The following is a 24,919-nucleotide window of genomic DNA, read 5'->3' on the forward strand; positions in this document are numbered from 1 at the left end:
AAAATTGCAGGAGAGATAAATTATGAAGAGGACAGGTTACTGATTGAGTAATCTTCTTGGTAAAATGGACACAAATGAACAATCTGTGTTTTAAAGCAACTAAATATAAATGTGTAAATGTAGGAACAAAGAGTGTAGGCCATACTTACAGGAGGGGGGCTCTGTCCTGGGAAGCAGTGACTCTGAAAAAGATGTGGGGGTCATTGTGGCTAATCAGCTGAACATGACCTGCCAAAGTGATGTTGTGGCCAAAAGAGTTAATATAATCCTGGAATTCATAAACAGGGGAATCTTGAGTAAGTGTAGAGAGGTTCTTTTTACTCTGTATTTCGCACTGGTGCGACCACTTTTGGAATACCGTGTCCAGTTCTGGCATGCACAGTTCAAGAAGAATGTTGATAAATTGGCAAGGGTTGAGAGAAGAGCCACTCAGAATGGTTAGATAGGGATAGATAATAAGCCAGTAAATATCATAATGCCACTATACTGAATATTGTGTGCATTTCTGGTCTCTCTCAAAAAAGATATATTAGAAATGGAAAAATACAGAGAAGGGTAACAGAATTGAATTCTTTATGAGGAGAAATTAAAAAGAGAGGGACTGTTCCGCTTGGAAAAGAGATGACTAAGGGGGGAATATTATAGATGTCTGTAAAATCATGTATAGGGTGGAGAAAGTGAATAAGGAAGTATTATTTAACACTACACATACTACAAGAACCAGGGGTCACTCAATGAAATTAATAGGCGGTAGGTTTCAAACAAACAAAAGGAAATACTGCTTCACACAACATGCAGTGAACCTGTGGAATTTGTTGCCAGGGGATGTTGTGAAAGCCAAAACTATAATTGGATTCAAAAAATAATTAGATAAGTTCATGGAGGATAGGTCCATCAATGGCTATTAGCCAAGATGGTCAGGGATGCAACCCTATGCTCTGGGTGTCCCAAAGCCTCTGACTGCCAGATGCTGTGAGTGGAAGACCAGAGATGGGTCACTGGATAATTGCCCTGTTTTGTTCATTCCCTTTGAAGCATCTGGCATTGGCCACTGTCAGAAGATAGCATACTATGCTAGATGGACCATTGATCTCCCTATTATGTCCATTCTTCCCACAGTTCCCATTGTCCGGGAATGGTGAACTGCAGCCACTGGGAGCTGCAGGCAGCCGTGCCTGCAGACTGTCAATGTAAACAAACTCTTGCGGCCCACCAGCGGAATACCCTGATGGGTTGCTGTTTGCCCACCACTGCCATATAGTGATAGACTGAAAGCACTCAATCTATTTAGCTTAACAAAGAGAAGGTTAAGGAATGACTTGGTTATAGTGTATAAGTATCTACATGGGGACAAATATTTAATAATGGGCTCTTCAGTCTAGCAGAAAAAGGCAAAACACGATCCAATGGCTAGAAGTTGAAACTAGATCAATTCAGACTGGAAATAAGATGTAAATTTGTGACAGTGAGGGTAATTAACTGTTGGAACAATTTACAAAGGGTCATTGTATATTTTCTATCAATATTGGATATTTTAAAAAAGACATGCTGTAGCAATTGTTCTGGGGAAGTTCTATAGCCTGTGTTCTACCCGGGGTCAGACTCAATGATCACAGTGTCCCTCCTGGTCTTGGAATCTATGAATCAAGTTGGTTGGGTTACAAAAGATGTTCTTGATGAGGCACCCTTTACTGATGATGCTTTTGCAGTGCAGGTTTCAACTTCTTGCCCAGTGCTGCCCATATTATTAAAAAAGAGCTGAGGTCGGTGAAATCACTGACAATATCAACTGTGTGGTCACTCACCGAGATACCAGAGCCTTCAATGTGTGTGAAATTGCTGACTGAAAGTATTTTGGTTTTACCCCAATTAATTTTCAGGCAGACTTTTACCACTGAGCTTTCCAGGGCTTTAAGTGCCATGGTTAGCTCATCCATTGATTTGACAACTAGCACTATGTTGTCAGCAAAATCAATGTTGTTAACTTTCTTATCAAGGCATATGCCTAAAATCCATTTACTTAGAGTCTGGTGAAGCACTTAGTCTATGACAGCATTGAAGAGTTCTAGGGTGGCAGTGCATGCTTGTTGAATGCTTGACTGAATTTGGAAGCCAGTGGTTCTTTTCCTGTTTACAAGAACGCAGCTTGAGAGTCATCATATAGAAGATGGATCATTCTATAGAACTTGTCAGGGAGGCCTATGAGTTTCAGCCAAAAGATTACCTGTCAGCAAGCTGGCACACTGAGCATTTATTCCATTGTAGAATGACCTGGAGTGAAGCCAACTTGTTGTAGTCTTCTCTTGCTCCTTAAGATATCAGCGGCTTGGGCCAACAAGACAGAAGCAAAAACTTTCTCCAGGACAGATAGAGTAATGCTGCAATAGTTATGAAAGTCTCATTTGCTGCCTTTACATTTGCAAAGTGGTAAAATAAGGCCTTTTTGCTAGCCAGACAGGATCGACTCTGTTCTCCAGATGAGATCGAACAATGTCTGTCGCCACAAAAGAATAGCTGGTCCAGCATTTTTTTTTACAGTTCCACAAGAATTCCACAGGTTCCTGTTGCCTTAATTCCTTATGCTTCTTTGCAGCTCTGTGGATTTCATGGATAGTGAATTTGCCAGGATCATTTTGTGCAAAATGAGTCAGCTTAGTAGCTGCCTGTGATGGCCTTTGCTTGTGGAGAGCATTGGCTAATGGTGAGCACTTAGGCCCTCAACATGTGGAGGAGGGGCAGTTTTGGTGGGAAAGTGTTTGCCCTCCCACTCCATCAGCCTCAAGCCCAGCGCCCTGTGAGGGCAACAGAAGGGTCTGACACCAGGAGTGCCTTCAGGCTGCCCTCCATAGGGCACTGCCTACTATCCTGCTATTCTCCAAAGTTTGCAGTCTATCATGGGAGGCTATGAAGGAGGTCAGCTCACTGGGCGTAGCTGTGAAGGATGGTAGCTCTCTCCCTTTTGGAGCAGCAGCTGCCACCTCTGATGCCTTACCCCTCCAGCTAGGTCAGTGCCAAGTCTCTCTCCTTCAGGAGTAGTCCATAAATAAGAGAGGGAATCATCAGAGTTAGTAGGTTAAAGGGGGAAATGCCTCCCTCTCTGGATATAACAGAAGCAGGTCCTCCTTTCTCTCAGGGAGGGCACGTCAGGCAGTTGTTGAGAAAGTGATCCTGCCATCCCTCAGCCCTTTTCTTGGGAGCTACAAAGTAGAGGTCCTTTCTCTTCCCTGGTCTGTCCACAAATGAGCCATTCTACTCCCCTTTAATGCCTCTTCCAGTCTGTGCATCCAGTTTTGCAGGTGTGGTGGGTTGGGCCTGGCTGAGCCAGAAGAAACTTCTCAACCCCTTGTTGCCCAGTCTGGGGTTTCAATACCTGTCATACGGCCCTAATATCAGGGTCCAAAGAAATTGGGAGTGCGTTTGGTAGCTGGCTGACATGTTCCCTCCGGTATGCCATGGGCTCGTCTGCATTGATTAGCTGACCAGAACTGGAATATACCACACTGAATGAATGACCTTTATCATCAGTTAGGTTACACAGGTGTGTATACAAGGGGGCGAGTTATTAATGGCAGAAGCTTCCTCGAGTGTGATGACTTCGGCTTCCAAAAAAACTTTATGATCAGAGTGTAATGCCTTGGTTGGTTGGTTGGTTGTTTATTTTTTGCTACAAGCAAAAGGGGTAAAGCTAGAGAAGCAGCATCAAGAAGAAAGAGAAGGTCAGGGATGATATGCTTTAGCCAAGCATACAAATTATTAGTCTCAATACAGGAGTAACTGGATGAAGTTCTGTAGCTTGTGTTATACAGGAGATCAGACTAGAACTAGATGACCTAATGGTCCTTTCTGGCCTTTAAATCTATGAATCAATGAAAAAATGGATGCCAAGTCTTGGTCAGGGAATAAATATTGATCTTGGCATAGTGGAAGCCACATGTATACATAAGATTATTCAAACAGCAATGTTAACACCATGTTTTGTGTTGGAGGCACTTTTAAAAAAGAATACACTGCCATATAATTTTCACTTTTAGTATAAAGAGCAAGAAGTTACATTCCACATTTATGAACTTATGTTCTTGAGACAATGCAAGTGACCTTCATTTTTCCATTCTATAATAACTGAAAACATATATGTACCCAGAACAATAACTCCATAGCAGTCACATTTCAACATTGTTTTGGTTATGCTGCAAGGATAATTTCACATGGATTCCTTGTGCTGTAATTATAAAAGTTCACTTTGAGAGCACCATGGGAATTCAACAATTCTTTTTGTATTCTTAGTTTTAACCAAATACTCAATAACTTTCCTCCACTTTTCAGTTAACTTTTCTGAAAACAATGCTTGGGTAATATTTTAGCTCTTCTGTAACCTTCTGCAAATAATTTCTCTGTTGGTTCTCTCAGTGGGGGTGCAAGTATGTGTCTCCATGTGTTCATCACTTCAGAACTTTTTTTTGCATGTTATGAAGAATAGGAGTTATACTAGTTGTGTTGCAGCTAACCTGCTTTTTCCTTTTTATTCCAAAATGTTCAGTAAACAGTGTGACAGACCCAGACCAGTGGGGTACAGGAGTCTGGTAGAAGGCAAGTATACCGGCCATTGGATGAAAAGTTTTTTCTGTTCCCTGAGTGACCAGAGCAAGGGCTTTCCTAGAGCAATCAGGAACCTGCTAGAACCAATTAAGACAGGCAAGCTAATGAAGACACCTGGAGCCAATTAAGAACTTACTAGAATCAATTATGGCAGGCAGGCTAATCAGGACATCTGGTTTTAAAAGGACCTCCCATCAGTTAGTGGAGGGCAAGCAAGGAGTGCGGAATGAGAAGGCGTGCTGCTGGAGGACTGAGAAGTAAAAGCGTGATCAGACTTCAGAAGGAAGATCCTGCAGTGAGGATAAAGAAGGTGTTGGGGGGGAGCCATGGGGAAGTAGCCCAGGGGATTGTAGCTGTCACGCAGCAGATTCAGGAGACGTAGACAGCTGCTGTCCACAGGGCCCTGGGCTGGAACCTGGTGTGGAGGGCAGGCCGGGTTCCCCCCATTCCCCCTTACTCCTAATCAGACACAAGAGGAGTTGACCCGGTCTGTGAGAAACACCAGAAGAGGAGGTCTAATTTGGAAAGGGATCTGGCCTGTCCCTGACCCACTAGGTGGGACAACAGAGACTGCAGGGATTGTTCTCCATTTCCCCCATGCTGGCCAGTGATGAGGTTAACTGAGTGAACGGCAGGTTTGAGCCTCTAGCAGAAGCGGCCAAACCGAGGGCTGCTGTGAACCTCTGAGGCGAGCAAATCTGCCAAAAAGCGCAGGACCCACCAAGGCAGAGGAGGAACTTTGTCACAACAGTAACAAAAAAAATTGTTCAGAGTAATTGGCCACAACTAAAGTCATAATAGCAAAAATCTCTAAAAAGGAATAACAGGAATTCAAGGCCCTGATCCTGCAAGATGTTCCACACTAGCTGACCCCAGTATGCATCCCTATTGAATAGTGGGTATTATATTATAATTGATATGCCTTGGATCAATCAGCAGAAAATTTCATGAGGGGAGAAAGTTTTTGAATCATAATGTTGTTTTTGACACAGTTGGTGTACAGAAGCCACCGAGTGTCGTGATGGTTCTAAGTGATCTTGAAACATACAGAGTTTATTAGCTAGGCAAAATTTTATTTTGTTTATAACCATTACCTGCAGCACAATATCTTTCCATAAATCTTATACCATATGATACTTCCACATCATATGAACAAAATGACACCAGCTGCCTATCTCAATCTTACATTTCAGACTACTGTATATTAATTTGATTGATTTTTACAGGGTGAGAACATAAATGTCACAGTCCATAGATTGCTAATACTTGTTTTTGTTGCCTGGTTACAAGGAAATTTTCTTTTATTCCTCCTCACCATCACTTAGCTATATCATCCTTCAAGGCATCATTCCAATTCTTTCTGGCTTTTATTAATTTACTTTTTTAGCTATGGTTCCTATAAAATTAAATTGCCTGGGTAGGGTTTCATTGACTCTTTTGGTCATACCTTCCATTAGTGTATCTAACAGCATCAATTATAGAGCTTTCTTTTTCTCTTTTGAAGTGGCTGGTAACGTGTGTTTAGTTTTAAAAGTATGTTTGTTCCCTTGAGCCTCTCTCTTTATTTCTGCTCTACATGTTAGTTCTGTAAGCGTCAACAGAAATTGGGAGTCCTCCTAGCTATCTTAGAACACAGTCTATGAAGAGGTTCTCTCTCTGTTTCCTGGAGGAGGTGGTTTTATTCTCAGATATTGTATTCATCAGTTTGGAGATGCAGAGCCAAATTCATCAATGTGGAATCTGATTGATTTGAATGGGACTGCATGATGTGTTGACATTTTCTGCCCTCTTTGAGCTGTTCTCTGACTTGTGCCCAAATATTTAAGGATGCTTTTTTAAACCCCTTGGTATATCATCCTCTTTCCCCACAATTATTAAGATTGCTGGGTTTAGCAGTGTCACTTTTCGTCTTTACCGTTGTAATTAGTTTCCTTTCTGCAACCAGTCTGTCAGCATTCTGTTTTGAGTAATAATAATACACCATGAAATATTTTTGAATTGCCAGATTCCTCTCTTCTATGTTGTTCCCACTGTGGTGGACAGACCTCAAAACTGATGCAAAAATTATTATAACTTATTTTTTAAATATTAGGTCCATTACAAACTTGCACTTTTACTGAATATTAAGATATAGCTACAAGTATGTTATAGCCAGGGTGCTAGAAAATATAACACTATCTGTGTATGTTTTAGTTAGTTATGTTATAAAATGTTCAGGATGATTTAAAGAAATTTCATAAGGTTTCTGCTTTCTGTCCCCAAAGACAAGCAAATGTCAGGAAGATAACTTCTCCTTAGCCATAGAACTGTATGTATACACATTCAGAAAAGCTGCATTTTAAACTTACTTTAATTTTGTCTTATGAATTTTTTATATTGTGTTTTGAGAAATGGATGTAAGCTTGGTTGTCGTGATTGGTGCTGTGTATAAAATATTTGATAGACATTTTAATTGTAAAGACTGCAACTAGTACACACAAAATGGGTGTCAGAGAAGAGTTACTGAAGAGCCTTATCAAACCATAAAACCTAAGGGTAAAGTGGACCTATATGAAGCTCCTCCAACCATTCTTTTCAAAGAAAAACTTCTGCTTGTCTCTTTAAAAGCCTCTAGGAAAAAACATATATAGTTGGAAATATTTTAAATTTTTGTTTAGTTCTTAAATATTGAAATGGGAAATAATTTTGATTGGAATATTTTCAAGTATGTTAGTTAAGTGCAAAGCTCCTAATATAATTTCCTAATTTCATTGCTAATGGTAAAATGCTTGGAATTTAATAACCTTGATGAGCTAGTTACTAATGTAAGAAGCCATTTAAGTATAGAGTATTTATATTAATGAGGAAATAATTAATTACTTGCACAATGCAAGCAACCCCTTCACCTACACAGACCTGAAGAATCATTTCTCTAAAAATTGTTATAAAAGAATCAACAACTTCTTAAATAACTATTTAAGCTACTGGCTTTCTAAGAGTTATTTAATTTAGGATGATTGTTTTGAGAACTAAAAGCTTTCATATGAAGAATAGGAGTGTTTGGACTTCTTAAAAACAGAATTTCATTTCTTGTTGAATTCTAATAAAATTGAAGAAAAGTTTAAAAAATGGACTGAATGAAAAGAAAAAGTTAACCTCTAACTTCAAAAGATTATCTGGGATTTTCCTGCTACATGAAGAACAAAGGTAGTTAGAAATGTTGCATATTCATTAAATAGACTGCATGTTCAGGAGCTGAAAGTGTCACCTAAGCCAACCCTGACGGTATGGCGCCAATGACGAAATGATTGTAACCAACTTAAATCTAAACAAGCTTGGAAGAGATAATTTTTCTATAATTTCATGGAAATAGGATGGAGAAGAGTATAAAAAAAACTCTGAAGTGAGCACCTCTGCTACCCTGCTTAAACAGCAAGCACACCACAACTCATCCTGTCCATCTCTAAAAACAATACTACAAAGAGCTTAGAAGAATAGAAAAGACTCAAGAAGAAACCAAACCAGAGAAACCTCCCCAAGATTTCAACATAGATTGGTGAGAGAAAATTAACTAAAATACTTCCAAGGGATTAGATTTTAAATCTCGTGTAATTTTGTTAGGATATGGAAATGCTGTGATAATTTAAAATTATTAACAGTTTCTCCTGTTAATCACCAAATGGTTAGACCAAGATGAGGCAAGGACTAAACATTGGTAAACAGAGAAATAATGGGATTAAATTAGATTTAAGATTCTTAAGATTCGTAATTGGCCTGTTTTAAAACAGATCCTTAAATGGCTTCTTCTATGTAACTGATTTAAATATTTTCTTCAATATCATAGGATTTAGTTAAGATAACTTACAGTTGGGCAAAGTAAGCATTCTGGTTATTTATAATAACTAACAGGATCCACCTGCCATTAGACAAATTCTGTTGCCCACACATAAACAGTTTTAAATGATCTAATAAGGGCTTGTCTACACAGAGGAGGAATGCACTCTACAGGGGTGTGATTTCTAAAGAGAACTAATATGTTGCGCATTAATTGGTGTATGTAGACCCTGCTGGTACACACTAAAGGTTCCAGTGCACTTCAGTGTAATACTGTTTCAAACAGCACTGTGTTAAAACACACCAGCAGGGTTCACACGGACCAGTGAATGCACAACACATTGGTTTGCTTTAGAAATGACACCCTTATAGAGGGTATTATCCTTCTTTATAGATAAGCCCCAAAATACTTAATTAGGAAATAAGATACTTTAGTCTTAATTTACCAAAGAAAGAACACCCCCAGAGGCTTTTCATGCTTAAGGGTGTAATCTCTGGTAAAAGCTCTCGACAGATAGACATACAGAAGAGATTGTAATGGACATAACCATTTTATCGTTAGGTTTAATGCTTAATGTTTTCTTTTCCTTTCTTTGATAATAAAATAGCCATGATTAATAATTCTGATTATTTTGCTTGGTCTCAATATTAATGGTTCCCTGATATCTCTAAAAACCGCACGCGCACGCACGCGCACACACACACAGTAAATTATTAAGACCTGGCCTACTATTTCTTGTTTTGCTAAACTAAATATTTTTAGTAATTTTTAAAATAAATGACTTGGCATCCAACCATTTAAAATTAACCCTATTTGCACTACATAGCCACTGACTGATTTGTGGCTTATAAAGATCCAGATTAATTGTTGTACAATTTCTTTTAATTGTTTAAGGAACATATGGGTTATCTTAATCATCATGGAAAAAACAGATACTGGATTTAGGGAAAAATATTAATCTGAAGTAAATGTACTCATTTTATAAATGGCATGGGTGGCCTGTTCCATCTCTAGATAATTGCAAATTGTCTTCATTAGCAGTGTATCATCAGTATGTAAGTAGCTGTGCTGTATGCCTGGAATCCAATATTACAAAATAATTTATCTATGGTTTTTGGTGAGCTGTTTCTAAAGTTCAGTGCCCGTTCTAAGCCCCATTCATAACATCGCAGAATTGGTATAGTTTGATTTGTAGTCTGATTTAGGCCTAAACTCAGCAGTCATAATAATGAGTGGAGCAGTGCTTCTTAATACATGCTTTTTAAGAACACTAATAATTTGGTATATATTTGTGCTAATTAAAGCTCTACCGTGGCAAAAAAAATAGAATGCAAAGCTCCCTTTCAGACAGCTAGAACTGCCCCCAAAATATTTTCAAACAAGATTGAATGGACCCTTGCGTATACATAGAATTCCCAGATGAGTAAGGGACCAAATATAGAATTATAGGCCTATTGCAGTTTTATTTCAACAACATAAAATACTTCAAGCACATTTCTGGAGACAGGTTCATCAATTCATATACTTCCCAATTTTGAGACCCTTGGGGACCAGGCAAGAACTATTAAGGATGTAACTTTTGGAGAGGGCCATCAAATACTATGCTTTGCAATGAGTAGTAAGTTGTTTGTAACCATATCCATGTCCAAAAAACCCATCTTTGTTATATTTCAGTGTTTTTCACAGGTGATGAAAATATTATCTTCTGAATTTAAGAAAAAGAAAGTAAAATGTGTTTGCAGAAACCTGTTTGTAGAAGCAGAGAAGGTCCAAAATTATTTCTGTGTGTGAGAGAATGAATATATTAGTATACAGTGCCACATAGTAAAGCTGAATGGAAAAATCTGTTGGCCATTCCTTTCAAACCCCCCTATTTTTAGAGTTTTATAACTAACAATTGAAAACTAGCTGAAACTTAGGTCAAACCAAGCACATGGAAACTTCGTTTTTAATACTGGCTGTTTTCAAGGTTTATAAATATAAAAAGCATTACCATTTTTGGATACTGTTTGGGATCCTAATAATGTTCTTGAGATTTATGACAACTACAAAGATGTCAGCAAGGGCTCAGTGTAAATTCAATACAATTTATTATGTATTTATTTGTGTTACAGTATCATCTGAGTGCTCATGTCTTGGACCCATGACCCCATTATGCTAGGCACTGTACAAACAAAGAACCAAAAAAGACAGTCCCTGCCCCAAGAAGCTTACAGTTGAAATATAAGAGAAGAGACAACAGATGTATACAGCCAGATGGGACTATGAGCAGGATCAGCTCTAGGTTTTTTGCCGCCCCAAGCTTTCTCGCCCCCAACCAGTGCCCTCCTACATCTGCACCCCCTGCCACCCCAGCCCTGGTCTCCCTGTCACCAGTGCTGACTCCACCCACTCCTCCCTCACCTCCAGCCGGTCCAGCGCTGGCAGGGTCGAGGTAAGCAGTGGGGCTCCTAGGCAGCACCTCAGGCCAGGGTCCCTCCAGCCAGGGCTCCTGCCTCCAGTACCAGCCAAGACACGGGAGGGCAGAGCCAGGGGACCACTCCGGCAGGGGGGTAAGGAGCTGGGGCAGGGTAGCCCCCAGAGGGAGCGGAGCCTCGGAGAGTGGGACGTGGGCCCCGCACGGCAGCACCCCGCCCTGTATGGCCCCGCTGCTGCTGCTTCTGGCTGCCCTGCTGCAGTCCCTGGATGGCTCAGGCCGCTTCGCTCAGCCCTGGCTGCGGCACTAGGGGGCGGCTACCCTGCGGCACCTGCAGGCGGCTCCGTGTGCCCCTCAGGGCAGCCTCTAGCCCTACTGTTCCCCGTTCGGAGCCTACCTGGTCCAGCCACAAGGTGTGGGCGCTGCTCCCCTGTGGCGCAAACTACAGTGGCCCCCGGGCGTTCCCCGGGGACAGTGCGCTGCTGCTGCCAGGGCTGGCTCTAGGCTTTTGCCACCCGAAGGAAAAAAAAAAAAAGATGACCGGAATGCCACCCCTGAAAATGTGCCGCCTCAAGCACGTGCTTGGTTTGCTGGTGCCTAGAGCTGGTCCTGACTATGAGGAAACAATGAGACCATGTTAGTCAGCATAATAGGCACTGGTTTCAGCCCACAAGTGGCTTAACAGTTTTTTTGTAGGCACTATGGAACAGGAGATAAAAGGAAGGTTTTGAAGGAGAACAGTGAGGTAGCTTTGCAGAAATTTATGGGGAGCTCCTCCCTTCACTCTAATAACTTTTCTGCCATCAACAGATCATCTAAATAAATCAGCATTATGATTCTTACTTCCGGATTGACATAAACGGACTAATGAGCATAATAAATGCTCTTAGAGCAACTGGCAGTCCTCAGTCATTAACGTTCATTGAAAATAGAATACACTTGGTAACAAAATACTATGGTTAAATTTGTGGAGAAGTTTCCGTTACAACCACGTGGTTCCACTTGCTCATAACTTTCAAAAAAAAATATTTTTGGCTAAAGTTTGTTTTGTATGATCTCAGCCAAGAGGTAAATATTTTTACAAGAATAAGGTGAGGGTTTTTTCCCAATTGTTACAATGTCTTTAAAAATAAAGGAATAAAAAACAGCTGAATTTCAAATTGTAAATTGTGCCCAAAGAAGAGTACTGTGTGTCTAGGATAGGGCGGGGACAAAAATGGCTGAATGATGATAAAATTATAAGTAGTTGCAAAATATTTCTCAACATGTGTTGCTAAAATATGTAGGGTTAGGGTTAAAACTCAGAACCTATACGTCACCTCTTACACAACTGATTCTTGTCTCAGCATCCAGCTACACTGCAGCCAGTGACCATGCAATTCTTACAACCTTTATACTTTCACTCCTGATATGGTAGCAGCAGCCTGCTCTAGCTATCTGTGATGAGGAGGATTTTCCAAATCAAAACCATCATGATTACTACATGCTACCACAATGATTCTACCATGTGCAGGACCTTCTCTGGTGTTGAGTGGGGAGCAGGATTTACTACAAAGTACCTTTGAAACGTAAAGATGTATCAGGCTTGAGAAGTCTTATCTTTTTTTAAAAAAGAGGACAAATGACACGAGAGTGGGTTTTCTGTTTGTTTGGATACTTCTACTATGCTTAACTTTTTTAAAAAAATAGTTTTTTATTTCTAGGGCAACAAACTTTTAAATTCCGGAGAAGCTATTCTCCTTTTAATTGGTTGTTTTGGGAGTAGGTGAACCTTTGTTGAAACAGAACTTTTTTTCTTTCAGCTTCAGTGTTTATTTAACTCATCACTTTCATCCTTAACCCTGCATCTGCATTTCACTTGCTTTAAAAACTGCTATTTGTGTGTGTGGATCAGAGTCAAAATTGTATATGGAATGAAAGAGCAAGACATCACCTCAACAGAATGACGGCAACTAGAAATACAAACTCCCTCTCCAGAATGACAGATAACATCACCATCCAACAGTGAAACCCTGTCATTCCTTTTCTCCCGGGGAGAAGAATCATTGTCCAATTATTAACTATGTTTTTCTTTCAGCTTTTTAAATTTAGAGCTCTACCAGACATCATTAGTCAGGAAGGAAAATGACAAAATGGTTATGGTTCATTTACAGTGATGCTAGAGAAATGGAAGCATTTTGTGTCCACGTTTTTTGTAAAACATACTACATTGGCATAGAATGTGCTTTCCCTGATTGCTGTGTAGTTTAATTCTGGAAAACAGTAAAGAGGTAACTAGCTGCAGAAGTGGGAGCAGGCTAAGAACAGAGGGGTGCATGACGTAATGGAATATTAAAGTAATATAAAGAATATATATTATCATATAGGGTTTATTTAATACTAGGAAGGGGAAGGAGTTATGTCTCATACAGTATAATGTAGTTTTGAAATCACAAGGCTCTTCAATGTATTTCAGTTTTGGAAAAGAAGTTACACACCGAAGGGTCAATTGTGGCTTTGGCATAAGACCTACGTATGGGGAAGTGTGTAGCTGCACTGTGTCAGATGCAGATTATGACTCAGTCATATTGTGAAGTATGTATTTGATGGAGCATTTTTAGGATATTGGGCATCAATTAATTATCATCAAAGTTTCCATGAATATTCTGAGTTGAGAATAAACATGGAAAATTTTAGCTGAAAGTTAGGAACAACTGAAAGTGGATGCTGGAGCTGAGCCTTAACAATGGCAACCACTGTTTTTCCCCCTCTAATAATAAATAATAATGTTAGAGTTGTTGATCTTTGCAAGAGTGTTGTTTATGCCTCATTTTTTGTTTACATGCTGCTGTTTACATTAACATTGCCTATAGAATTTGGCATATTTCTCGGTCCATCTGGAGGAACCAGCTAGACGCCATGTTCCTCTTGACCTGCTGCTCACAAACAGGGAAGAATTGGTAGGGGAAGTAGAAGTGGGTGGCAACCTGGGCAGCAGTGACCATGAGACGGTCGAGTTCAGGATCCTGACACAAGGAAGAAAGGAGAGCAGCAGAATGCAGACCCTGGACTTCAGAAAAGCAGACTTTGACTCCCTCAGGGAACTGATGGGCAGGATCACATGGGAGAATAACATGAAGGGGAAAGGAGTCCAGGAGAGCTGCCTGTATTTTAAAGAATCCTTATTGTGGTTTCAGGAACAAACCATCTTGATATGCAGAAAGAATAGCAAATATAGCAGGTGACCAGCTTGGCTTAACAGAGAAATCTTCAGGGAGCTTAAACACAAAAAGGAAGCTTACAGGAAGTGGAAACTTGGACAAATGACTCGGGAGGAGTATAAAAATATTGCTCGAGCATGCAGGGGTGTAATCAGGAAGGCCAAATTACAATTGGAGTTACAGCTAGCAAGGAATGTGAAGGGTAACAAGAAGGGTTTCTACAGGTATGTTAGCAACAAGAAGGTGGTCAGGGACAGTGTGAGACCCTTCCTGATTGGGAAAGGCAACCTAGTGACAGACGATGTGGAAAAAGCTGAAGTACTCAATGCTTTTTTTGCCTTGGTCTTCACAAACAAAGTCAGCTCCCAGACTGCTGCACTGGGGAGCACAGTATGGAGAGGATGTGAGCAGCCTTCAGTGGTGAAAGAACAAGCTAAGGATGATTTAGAAAGCTGGACATGCGCAAGTCCATGGATCCTGAGGGAGCTGGCTGATGTGATTGCAGAGCCATTGGCCATTATCTCTGAAAACTCGTGGCGATCGGGGGAGGTCCCAGATGATTGGAAAAATGCAAATATAGTGTCGCTCTTTAAAAAAAAGGGAAGAAGAAGAATCTGGGGAATTACAGACTGGTCAGCCTCACCTCAGTCCCTGGACAAATCATGGAGCAAGTCCTCAAGGAATCAATTTTGAAGCACTTGGAGGAGAGGAAGGTGATCAGGAACAGTCAGCATGGATTCTCCAAGGGCAAGTCATGCCTGACCAACCTGATTGCCTTCTATGATGAGATAACTGGCTCTGTGGATATGGGGAAAGCAGTGGATGTGATGTAACATGACTTTAGGAAAGTTTTTGATATGGTCTCCCATTGTATTCTTGCCAGCAAGTTAAAGGAGTATGGATTAAATGAATGGACTATAAGGTGGATAGAAAGCTGGCTAGATTGTTGGGCTTAATGGGTAGTGATCAATGGCTCGATGTCTAATTGGGAGCTGGTATCAAGCAGAGTGCCCCAGGGGTTGGTCCTGAGGCCAGTTTTGTTCAACATCTTCATTAATGACACTAAGATGTGGGGAGTGGCAGATACGCTGGAGGGTAGAGATAGGGTCCAGAGTGACCTAGACAAATTGGAGGATTGCGCTAAAAGAAATCTGAAGAGGTTCAACAAGGATAAGTGCAGAGTCCTGCACTTAGGATGGAAGAATCCCATGCACTGCTACAGGCTGGAGACTGACTAGCTAAGCAGCAGTCATAGAGAAAAGAACCTGGGGATTACAGTGGAGAAGAAGCTAGATACTAGTCAACAGTGTGCCCTTGTTGCCAAGAAGGTTAACAGCATATTGGGCTGCATTAGTAGGAGCACTGCCAGCAGATTGAGGGAAGTGATTATTCCCCTCTATTTGGCATTGGTGAGGCCACATCTGGAGTATTGCATCCAGTTTTGAGGGGGCCCCCACTACAGAAAGGATATGGACAAATTGGAGAGAGACCAGTGGAGGATAATGAAAATGATTATGAGGCTGGGTCAGATGACTTAGGAGGAGAAGTCTGCAGAAGAGAACTACTATCTGAAGAAGGGTTCCTAAGAGAATGGAGCTAGGCTGTTCTCAGTGGTGACAAAGGACAGAACAAGCAGTAATGGTCTCAAGTTGTAGTGGGGGAGGTCTAGGTTGGATATTAGGAAAATCTATTTCACTAGGAGGGTGGTGAAGCACTGGAATGGGTTACCTAGGGGGGTGGTGGAATCTCCATCCTTACAGGTTTTTAAGGCCCAGCTTGACAAAGCCCTGGCTGGGATGATTTAATTGGGGTTGGTCCTGCTTTAAGCAGTGGGTTGGACTAGATTACCTCCTGAGGTCTCTTCCAACCCTAAACTTCTATGATTTTATGCAGGCTATTGAGAGAGCTTGCCAAAGGTTGAGTAAACTACCTTTGATTTTAAGGCTTAGCAAATAAAATGTAATTTATTTTACTCACATCTCTAATTTGTTCTTTTAATGAGGATTATAAATTTTGCCTCTGGTGTTTATTTAGAGGGTAAAAAATCTGCTTTTCATGTGTTTTCTAGTTTCTTTTCTAATTGCTGATTATGGAGATATTTTTGTATATAGTTTTGTGTAATTCTAAAGTATGTCTGTAGTATTTCAGCCGTTCTCACAATAATAGATTGTGATATGATTGAACTATAACTCTTTGATATATGATGTATTGAGTACTGTAGATCTAGCACTGTATTGTAGGATTTAGCTTCCTTTAAAAAGTAAGTTTTGCATTCCTAACGTAAAAGTACTCTGCTTTTTGTCCTTCCCATTAGGAACCATGGGATGCTCGCCACATTCCAGCACTGTTCTCTGCTTTCTGTGGCCTTTTAGTTGCACTTTCTTATCATCTTAGCAGGCAAAGCAGTGATCCATCTGTACTTACGTAAGTTGTCAGTAAACTTTTTTTTTACTGGTTATATTGTGTGGCATATAAACTATAACTTGCATAGGGTGATATTTAAGTCTGGAGATTTTTGAATTCAGTGACTTAAGGGATCTTCTAACAAAGTTGGTTGTGTAAACTTGGGTCTCACCGAAAAGAAACATGCTGAAAAAGTATGATAAAGGAGGGCTTTTATGATTATTGTACCAGTGTTTTAGAAAGCACTCTGTTTGTTTTTTTTAGAGGGACTGGATATCTCAAGGACTAGCAATAAGATACACATTTACCTCTAGATAAATGGTACAAAATAAGGTACTGATCCTGAAAATGTTTATGTATGTGCTTAAGTGTACTACCATGAGTAGTCCTGTTGAAATCAATGAGATGATGTACAATAGTAAAGTGAAGCATTTGCAGGATCAGGGTCAAAGACTGCTGTCAGTGGCTGAAAGATAGTGTCATTAGTTTGGTAGTTATGAAATATATTTTGGTCTTGATCCATTCCAGTAGCCAGCTGTCTCCATTGCAAAACTACCATCAGATTTGTCACTAAATGGTGCCACTGTCAGTTGTCTCAGCAGAAAGAACAATGAATGAATAAACAGAAACCAAGCTATTCAATTTCTCATCACAAGGTACTCAAATTACTTTGATGAAATGGGAAGTGTTCACACCTGCTGCCTATGATGTACCAGTTCAGTAAATGAATAAAGGGCTTCAACCACCAGGGCAATAAATCTAGTACCTTTCATCAGTACTAAGTTCTCTGGGTCAGATTTTGCTGTCTGGGAATTATATGATTAACCCTTATGGAATTTGCTAATCCCCAATGGATGCTACCTGGGGACAAGCTAATTATCAGGGTTTGTGGATATGCATTAGGAAGCACTTAAGAAGCAAGAGGAAGAGTTTCTGACCCTTGGGGAGCACGACCTGATCACAACTCTTTTCTAGTGTCAGTTCCATCACCTTTGCCTCTCCACTGACGTTAACTGCTCTTCAAGGTAGTAAGCATTTAAAGCTGAGTCCAGGGCCGCTGAAGAACCAGTGTAGAACAAGCAACATGGTGATCTGAAGGTTGGGCTGACAGAAGCAGAGATGCAACTAGAAACATGGGGCCCCATGCCATCTTGGTGCAGGCCTTTTTTGGGCATTCATAGAGAGAGCCAGGTAATACTGAGGGAGACAATGGGGAGTTGTTATACGCAGGGGCGGAAACAGGAATAGGAAAGAAGGTGAAAAGAAGCTGTGGCATTAACTGAAGTTCTTCGGTGTGGTTTATGTAAATTCCGTCATCATCCTCATGATCCCTGCTGTATTCTGTCTGAGGTGGAAGTGCGGTAAGAAGTTGTCACGCAGTCCCTGGATGATGCTCTGGAACTGCTCCCTATGAAGCCAGTCGGGACTCTGATGAAATCCCCTCTCTGTGAGCAGATTCACAGGGCTTCCACCTTCCTGAGTCTGACCTTGGAGCATTCAGCATCCTCTGCCCTTCCGTGTGCTTCCCATAGTGAGTCTGCCCAGAGGAGGTCCTGGGGAAGCCAGAGGGTCTGGCACCCCAACTTCACAGTCAGACATGACTCTCAGCCAGCAGGACCGGTTCTACAGTTTTTGCCTCCCCAAGCAGCGTGCCGAATTGCTGCTGCGGACACCGGGGGCAGTCTGTGCACCGTTAGGGCGGCAGGCACGTTTCCGCGGCGGCGGCAATTCGGTGGCAGAAGCTACGCCGCCGTGCACAGCTGAACATAGAAGCTGCTGCCGAATTGCTACTGCCGCGAAAATGCGCGTGCCTCCCTAACAGCACACAGACTGCCCCCGCTGTCTGTGGCAGCATTTCGGTGTACTGCTTGTGGGAAAAAAACAGCCGGACTGCCGCCCCTTGCAGGTTGCCGCCCCAAGCACCTGCTTGGAATGCTGGTGCCTGGAGCCAGCCGTGTAAGCCAGCCAGTAAAACAGAGGTTTATTAGATGACAGGAACACAGTGTAAAACAGAGCTTGTAGGTACAGAGAACAGGACCCCTCAGCTAGGTCCATTTTGTGGGGCAGTGAGCCAGACACCCGCATCTGCACTCACTCCATATCCCCAGCCAGCTTCAAAACTGACTCACCTTCCAGCCCCTCCTCCTCTGCTTTGTTCCTTTCCCAGGCCAGGAGGTCACCTGATTCCTTTGTGCTCCAACACCTTTAGCTATCACCTTGCAGCGGGGAAGGGCCCAGGCCATTAGTTGCCAGGAGACAGAGTGTTGTTCATTTTCTGTCCCAGACAGCATCACATCTGCCCTCTAGGGATCTGCAACAATCACACGGCCTTCTCCCACCACCTAGCTACTTACGAACTGCATAGGAGAAACTGAGGCACCCACACAGTATTCAGAGAAAACATTATGAACATTCCCACTTCATCACAGAAGTGCTTCCACTTACTCTCCTGGAGCCTAATCCAAAACCCATTGAATCTTTTCATTTATTTCAATGGGCTCTGGATCAGGTTCACTACGAGTGACATATAACTCATTCTACAGGATGCTATAGAATACAGAAATGGTAGTGGGGTGAAGTACCATCGGTTCTTTTGTAAAATACACACAGAAAAATACCAAATAAGCTCTCAAGAATGAGTTCTTTAGATTTTAAATGTGTATTTTCTTCAGGATATAATTCCCAGTCCACTAATGTCTTTAATTAAACAAAAACTCTTATCTTTTGTTTTAAATAAGGTGTTTTGAATCCTTGAATTCATTGCTTGGCCACCTTTTAAATCTAGTTTCTAATCCCCTAACGACCTTAATCAAATTCTCAGCAGGTCAAATGGTTGTTAAATGTCTTGTTTGAGATTAAAATTTGAGTTTCTGATTCTACAACAACATCAAGTATTCATTGTATAATCATGATTAAAATATATAATCCCCCAAAAGAGATTTTAGATATTTTTTAATGACTCTGAATTTAACTAAATGGAGTTTAGGGGATTGGAAACAGTATTAAAGGGATGGCCTATGGCATAAATTTTAAGATGAAGGAGAAGGTGTTGTGTAAAACTAAAATGAGGATGAACATGCAATTTTTATTGAGGTGAGCGTTTTGCCCTTTGTAATTAGGGTGACCAGATAGGAAGTGTGAAAAATTGGGATGGGAGTGGGGAGGAATTGGCATCTGTGTAAGAAAAAGCCCCAAATATCGGGACTGTCCCTGTAAAATCGGGTCATCTGGTCATCCTATTTGTAATATCAGTGTTTGACATCAGAAGTGGCACAAAAGAACCCCCTTGCCAGCATTCTCAGTAGTGGTCAAAGATTAGAAAGGGCATGGGACTGAACTACCCTCTCACATGACCCCTTCCCAATTAATGCTACTGTGCTGATTCTAGACTACACTTCCTTATTGGTGAGGAAGCTGACACTTCCCTGGCCAGATTTTCAGCTTTTCTATAGCAATCCCCTGCCATGCAACAGTAGAATAGTCACTGCGTATGTAAGGGTAAAGTTGGGCTCTAAAATGTCTATTCTCCCCTTACTAAGGGCATATAATCCCATTAACTGAAAAGCTGTTATTCTGAAGTATTCTAACAAATGTTTTTTTGTAATAGGTCCCTTATTCAATGTAAATTTTTTCCTCACTTTCTACGTCAAAATTTGAGAGATTCCTCAACAGATCCACTCCCAGAGAAGATGAGAGAGTCGGTGGTAAGGCTTTTTAAAATTATTTATTTTATGTACTGTAAACCTTCAATCCACCCATGTGGAAACCCTTAACCATACTCAATTGTTGATGCTACTGCCTCAAGTGTAGAGGCGCTCTGCCGACAGAGGAAGACAGTGTGAATATGCAGCAACCATTTTCTTTTAGCGCTTTTTGATCATCGACAAAACTTTCAGCGAAAAAACTCTGCCACTGTAGACATGGCCGTAGGAAAGTATTGGTTACTGGTCCCCAGGGGGAAGCTGGATATCTCAGGAGTTCAGGCTGGTCAAAGATGGGGTTCCCAGAAGGGTTAAGGTTTGGCTAATTCCTTCCAAAAGTTCTGAATTGCCCTGCTTCTAGAAACCGTTCCTGCTCCTCAGCACAGCATCCATAATGGCCACCTCGAAACACTGGGGAGACAGATAATCCCTAAAGTGTAAGTATCTATGTGAGTAAGTAGTGTTTAAGGAGTGCATGGAAAATATGCTACTTCATTGCTTGGTGTAGAAGCCACATCTTCTGTTAAACTTAATTATTTTACTTTGTTAAAGTGCATAGTAGAGGTCTGGCTATTAATGGAGGGAGGCTTCTAAGCAAAGATATAAAGTATTTATTATAAAGCTTGGCTACATACTCTGGTGTTTTTGGTATGTAGTTCATGGGCAAATCCACTTTCAACTGATTTCTGTGAACCGGTTGACTGTATTGTAGGTATAGTGGGAGGCATATTTTTTTTCTGATTTTATAACCCACACTTCCCTTCTACGTATTGCTCATTGCCTGAGGCAAATGTACAGTCCGACCTCTTCTATTCTACAAGTCGAACCATGTCAGTAACCACCTAGTTAACAATATGACCATCCCTTGAACTGGTTACAATAATTTCATTTCAGAGTGCAGATGAGGATCTGGTTAAAAACACAGTTAAGGTCTTGACTATATTGCAGTCTGGAACCATGTAACTAGGAAAAGTGAATAACTGTGTTCCACAGTAGTGCTCTGGCATGGCTGTACTGGTAATATGGACAGAGGCTTTGTGTCTTGGTCCCTTTTTTGTGGTTGAATTTGTTTCTTGGTGCTCTTTTCTGCCAGGGAATTGGTTTCACATGGTGCTTGTCAGCTGCACATTTCTGCTACACACGTTTGACATCTCACGTAGTTTTCCAGAAACAAAGGCTGTTTTTACTGGCTGCTACAAGGGCCTCCTAATGCTGTACCTTCCTTTCTTCCTCTGTTTGGGTTTCCTCCAGTTTATATATTAATGTAAGCAGATGTGCACGAGTCTAAATTGGTTTATGTAGTGCTAACTCTTCCATGCTGGGACACAGATAGTACTCCCTGCAGGGGAGATTGCAATTGTAGTTTAATACATGCTCTGTCTAAACCCTTTAGTGGCTGGCACCTATGTCTTAATAAATAGTTGAACCAAGTTAAGTAGGTTCTCCACAATTTTTCTCTCAGTGCAATGCCAATATAGCAAATTGGTGAGTGTACACAGCTAAAAAGATATATGCATCAAATTTGAGGGAAACATTCAAACTACAATCCATTCTGATCTTATTGCATTATAGTTAAGGGAGTATGCTATCGTAACCAGGTCTGGTTTTGATTAATTTTCAAAAGCAAACTAAAAATAGCTTTCAGATCCTCTGTAAGAAGAACTTTGGTCAATCTGGGAATTGGGTGCACTGTTACATGAGGACCAGAAGGAGAAATTTTAATAGCATATCCTTCCCCCCTTTGTTTCCCTCAGCATGCCCCTGTGTAATGGCCCAAACAAGCTTTTTCCTCCACTGTCAATTGTATAAGATGGCAAAGTGCAACAAAATGTCCAGTGTCCACTGGCCTATGCACCTGTGTATAAAGCATGCATAATATTCAGGCTAAATTAGAACCTTTTTAATCAGTAAATTTAAGATATAAATAACTGATTCACCTCCCAAGATGAAAGCAAATAGGTTTAAATATTAAAATAAATCTGTTGTGTTGCATAATGACTTCATATTCATGTTAGTAGTTATCAATATAGCATTTGTAATGTTTAGCTATATGACCTTTACAATTTTTTCTCTGCTCGAATGGCTATGTAAGAATTGTCAGCTTTGGAAACTGGAATTACAAAGCAGCTGTCATGGATAATTGACCATTCAACTTTGAGAATGGAGCTTCCTAGCATTATAATTAATTTCTATAGGCATCCCTATGGTTGATTACTACATTAACCAGTAGCCTGAGGGTGTTAATGTGTTACATTCAAACTCAACTTCCTTCCTGGCCTTTAGTACAAACAGTCAGATAGCTAGTAAAAGGATTTATACAAAGCTCCCAATGTATAATTTAAAACAAGAAGAAAAAAAATTATAGCATGTTTTCCTGTTTATTCTCACAATCAAGAGGTATCCAGAATAGCCTTTAAAAAAATAAAGAAATATTTCTTTGATAGAATGGTGGGTGGGTGATATTGAGTCTTTGTCTGCATGATCTGTTTTTACCCAAAACTTCAAAACAATCCCAATGGTAATGATTATTTCACTATTGAATTTTTACTAGGGTCAGAGGTCATGCCTTTCACACATAACATGTATCAAACATTGCATTAAAAACATGTCAGTTCAGGTGCAAAGTAAAGAACTAGAAAGTTAGGAAATCATGGCCTGTCCAACTTTAATTCAGCCTGCTTTGGCATCCATTCTGTGCACTCCCCTGTGCATGAGGTCTTGTGGAAAATGTGCAGTGTTTTATTTACTCTCACCAACTCACTATCTTGTTGCAAATGTCATGATATATGATGTTTTTCTTAAAACCCCAGCTCTGGGAGGCATATGATTACATGAAAATATCGGCTTTCATTTTAAAAATAGTAAGTTTCTATCCTTCAGTCTAGCTTTGAAAACATGACCCGAGTACATTTATTAATTTTTAGCAAACCTCATGATTTCTTTGGGGCCTGACTCACAATTTTTGAATGCTTGGAGTTGTCATTACTGAGAATGGTATGTGATTATGTAATTAAAGATTATATTATATTATATTTTATATTATAATGCATATACCCAGCAGGGCTAAATTAAGTTTGTACAGGCAACCATAAATCTAGCATTTCCTAGCTTTCAAGTGCTTAACTTTGCAACCTAAATAACGTTCTTTTAATGTAGTTTTTAGTATGTGATTTCCTAGGATTTTTAGTAAGGAAAAAAAGGTAAAAATAAATTCCATTATGTGTATCATCATCAGGGTTTCAACCCTGAACTTTCAATACTGATGCAGAGCTGCTACCACTTGAGCTACAGGGCTAACTACATTAGCTGGTGGCAAGAGAAGGCTGTTATCCTGTGGGTAGGAATGGGCCACTGGGGCAGGACCAGGTAGGAGATCAGGAGTTAGTTGATGGTGAGAGGCTGGCCTGGCCTGGTTCTCTCTTTCACTCTATCCCCTTGAGCTGGGATGCTTCTGTTTGATGTGGTATCTTCAGAGTTGGGTGTGGACCACTGGAGCCATGTGCTGAGTCCAGGCAGGCAGGGTGTTTGTTGGAAGCCTGCAGCAGCTCTGATCGCACTCCTCCTGGCTTCCATACATTGCCAGAACATGTACATGGTGGTTTTGGTGCTGCTGCTTTAGCAGTGGTTTGGATCTAGTTCTTTAGAATGTTCACGTTCCATTAATACTTTGGCAGTCTGCCAAAAATTTCCTGAGGCACACAAGCCAGGGAAGGAAAAGGACAATTAACACTTTATATTTATGCTAAACCTGAGTGGAGTTTTATGGGATGCAGAAAAGGCACTCCTCAAGCCTAAGGGCTTTAGTCCAGCTAAATTTCAAAGGCCTGCTATAAACAGTGTTAGTGTTCTCAGAAACAGGTCACAATTATCTTTTGATAACCCAAATTGTTAAGATCCGAAATATAGTGGTTACTGATAGCTCCCCCTATGCTTTAAAATCCATTTGTTGATCAAGTGTTGTCTCCTACATCTCTGTTTCATTTTTATCTCCCTGTTGTTGGGTCTATTATCCTATCATTCTATGTTTTCTTCCTCCTCCCCACAGAAACACTTGTTGGCTAGGCTGGCTATTGAGGCTGGGTAAACAGGCACAGTAACATCTTGAATCAGAGGAGGTTTTCTTTTAAGTGAAATTTCGTTGCACTACAAGTCAATATTTACATAAATATCTAGCAGCAGGCATTCAGTTTATGCCGGTCAGCACCTGCATTTGCCACCAGTGTTAAGTACTGCTAACCCTCTGTAATATATCTAGTCATAAGTCTAAGCCAAGTTATTGATTTGCTAACCAAAGACATTTCTGTAAGCTCTAAAATACATTGGTTCAAAAATTCACATAGCTCAAAAACTACCTTGTTAATTTGTTTGTTCATGATGATATTTTAATCACAAGAAAAATGGGTTAGGAAGAACATATTTTCCTATTTCTCCAAAATACAATTACTCCAACCCAGTTATAGTTCTTTACTTGAAGGTAGATTCTTATCTTTCATTATCATTACATAATACTAGAGATAGGCCCACTTCTGAAAACGGAAATACAGAAAACCCCACAAATACCATTGCATAAACGGAGACACAAATTTAATGTAAAACCATTTTCGTTTTAGTTTAGTTTAGTTTTAAGTACCCCATATTACAATTAAACAATGTTTACACAATATGTTTTTAAATGAATTTTGATAAAATTTTAATATGTTTGACGGTCTTTTTAACAAACATAGCATATGGGGAAATAATTTTGCAAAGCATATTGCAGAAAATACCTGTACATTAAAGTATATTTATA

General features: G+C 40.5%; 1 protein-coding gene across 1 annotated transcript in view; it reads left to right on the top strand.

Moving 5' to 3' along the window:
* The window catches only part of PCNX2 (pecanex 2), a 242,250-nt gene that overhangs the window by 101,134 nt on the left and 116,197 nt on the right, over positions 1-24,919 (top strand). The window contains exons 16-17 of the mRNA XM_050949217.1: positions 16,341-16,450; positions 20,037-20,133. Of these exons, the coding sequence (XP_050805174.1) occupies positions 16,341-16,450; positions 20,037-20,133 (207 nt within the window). The remainder of the gene's footprint in view (positions 1-16,340; positions 16,451-20,036; positions 20,134-24,919) is intronic.

This window comes from Gopherus flavomarginatus, chromosome 4, assembly GCF_025201925.1.
Source record: "Gopherus flavomarginatus isolate rGopFla2 chromosome 4, rGopFla2.mat.asm, whole genome shotgun sequence".
NCBI classification, from domain to species: Eukaryota; Metazoa; Chordata; order Testudines; family Testudinidae; genus Gopherus; species Gopherus flavomarginatus.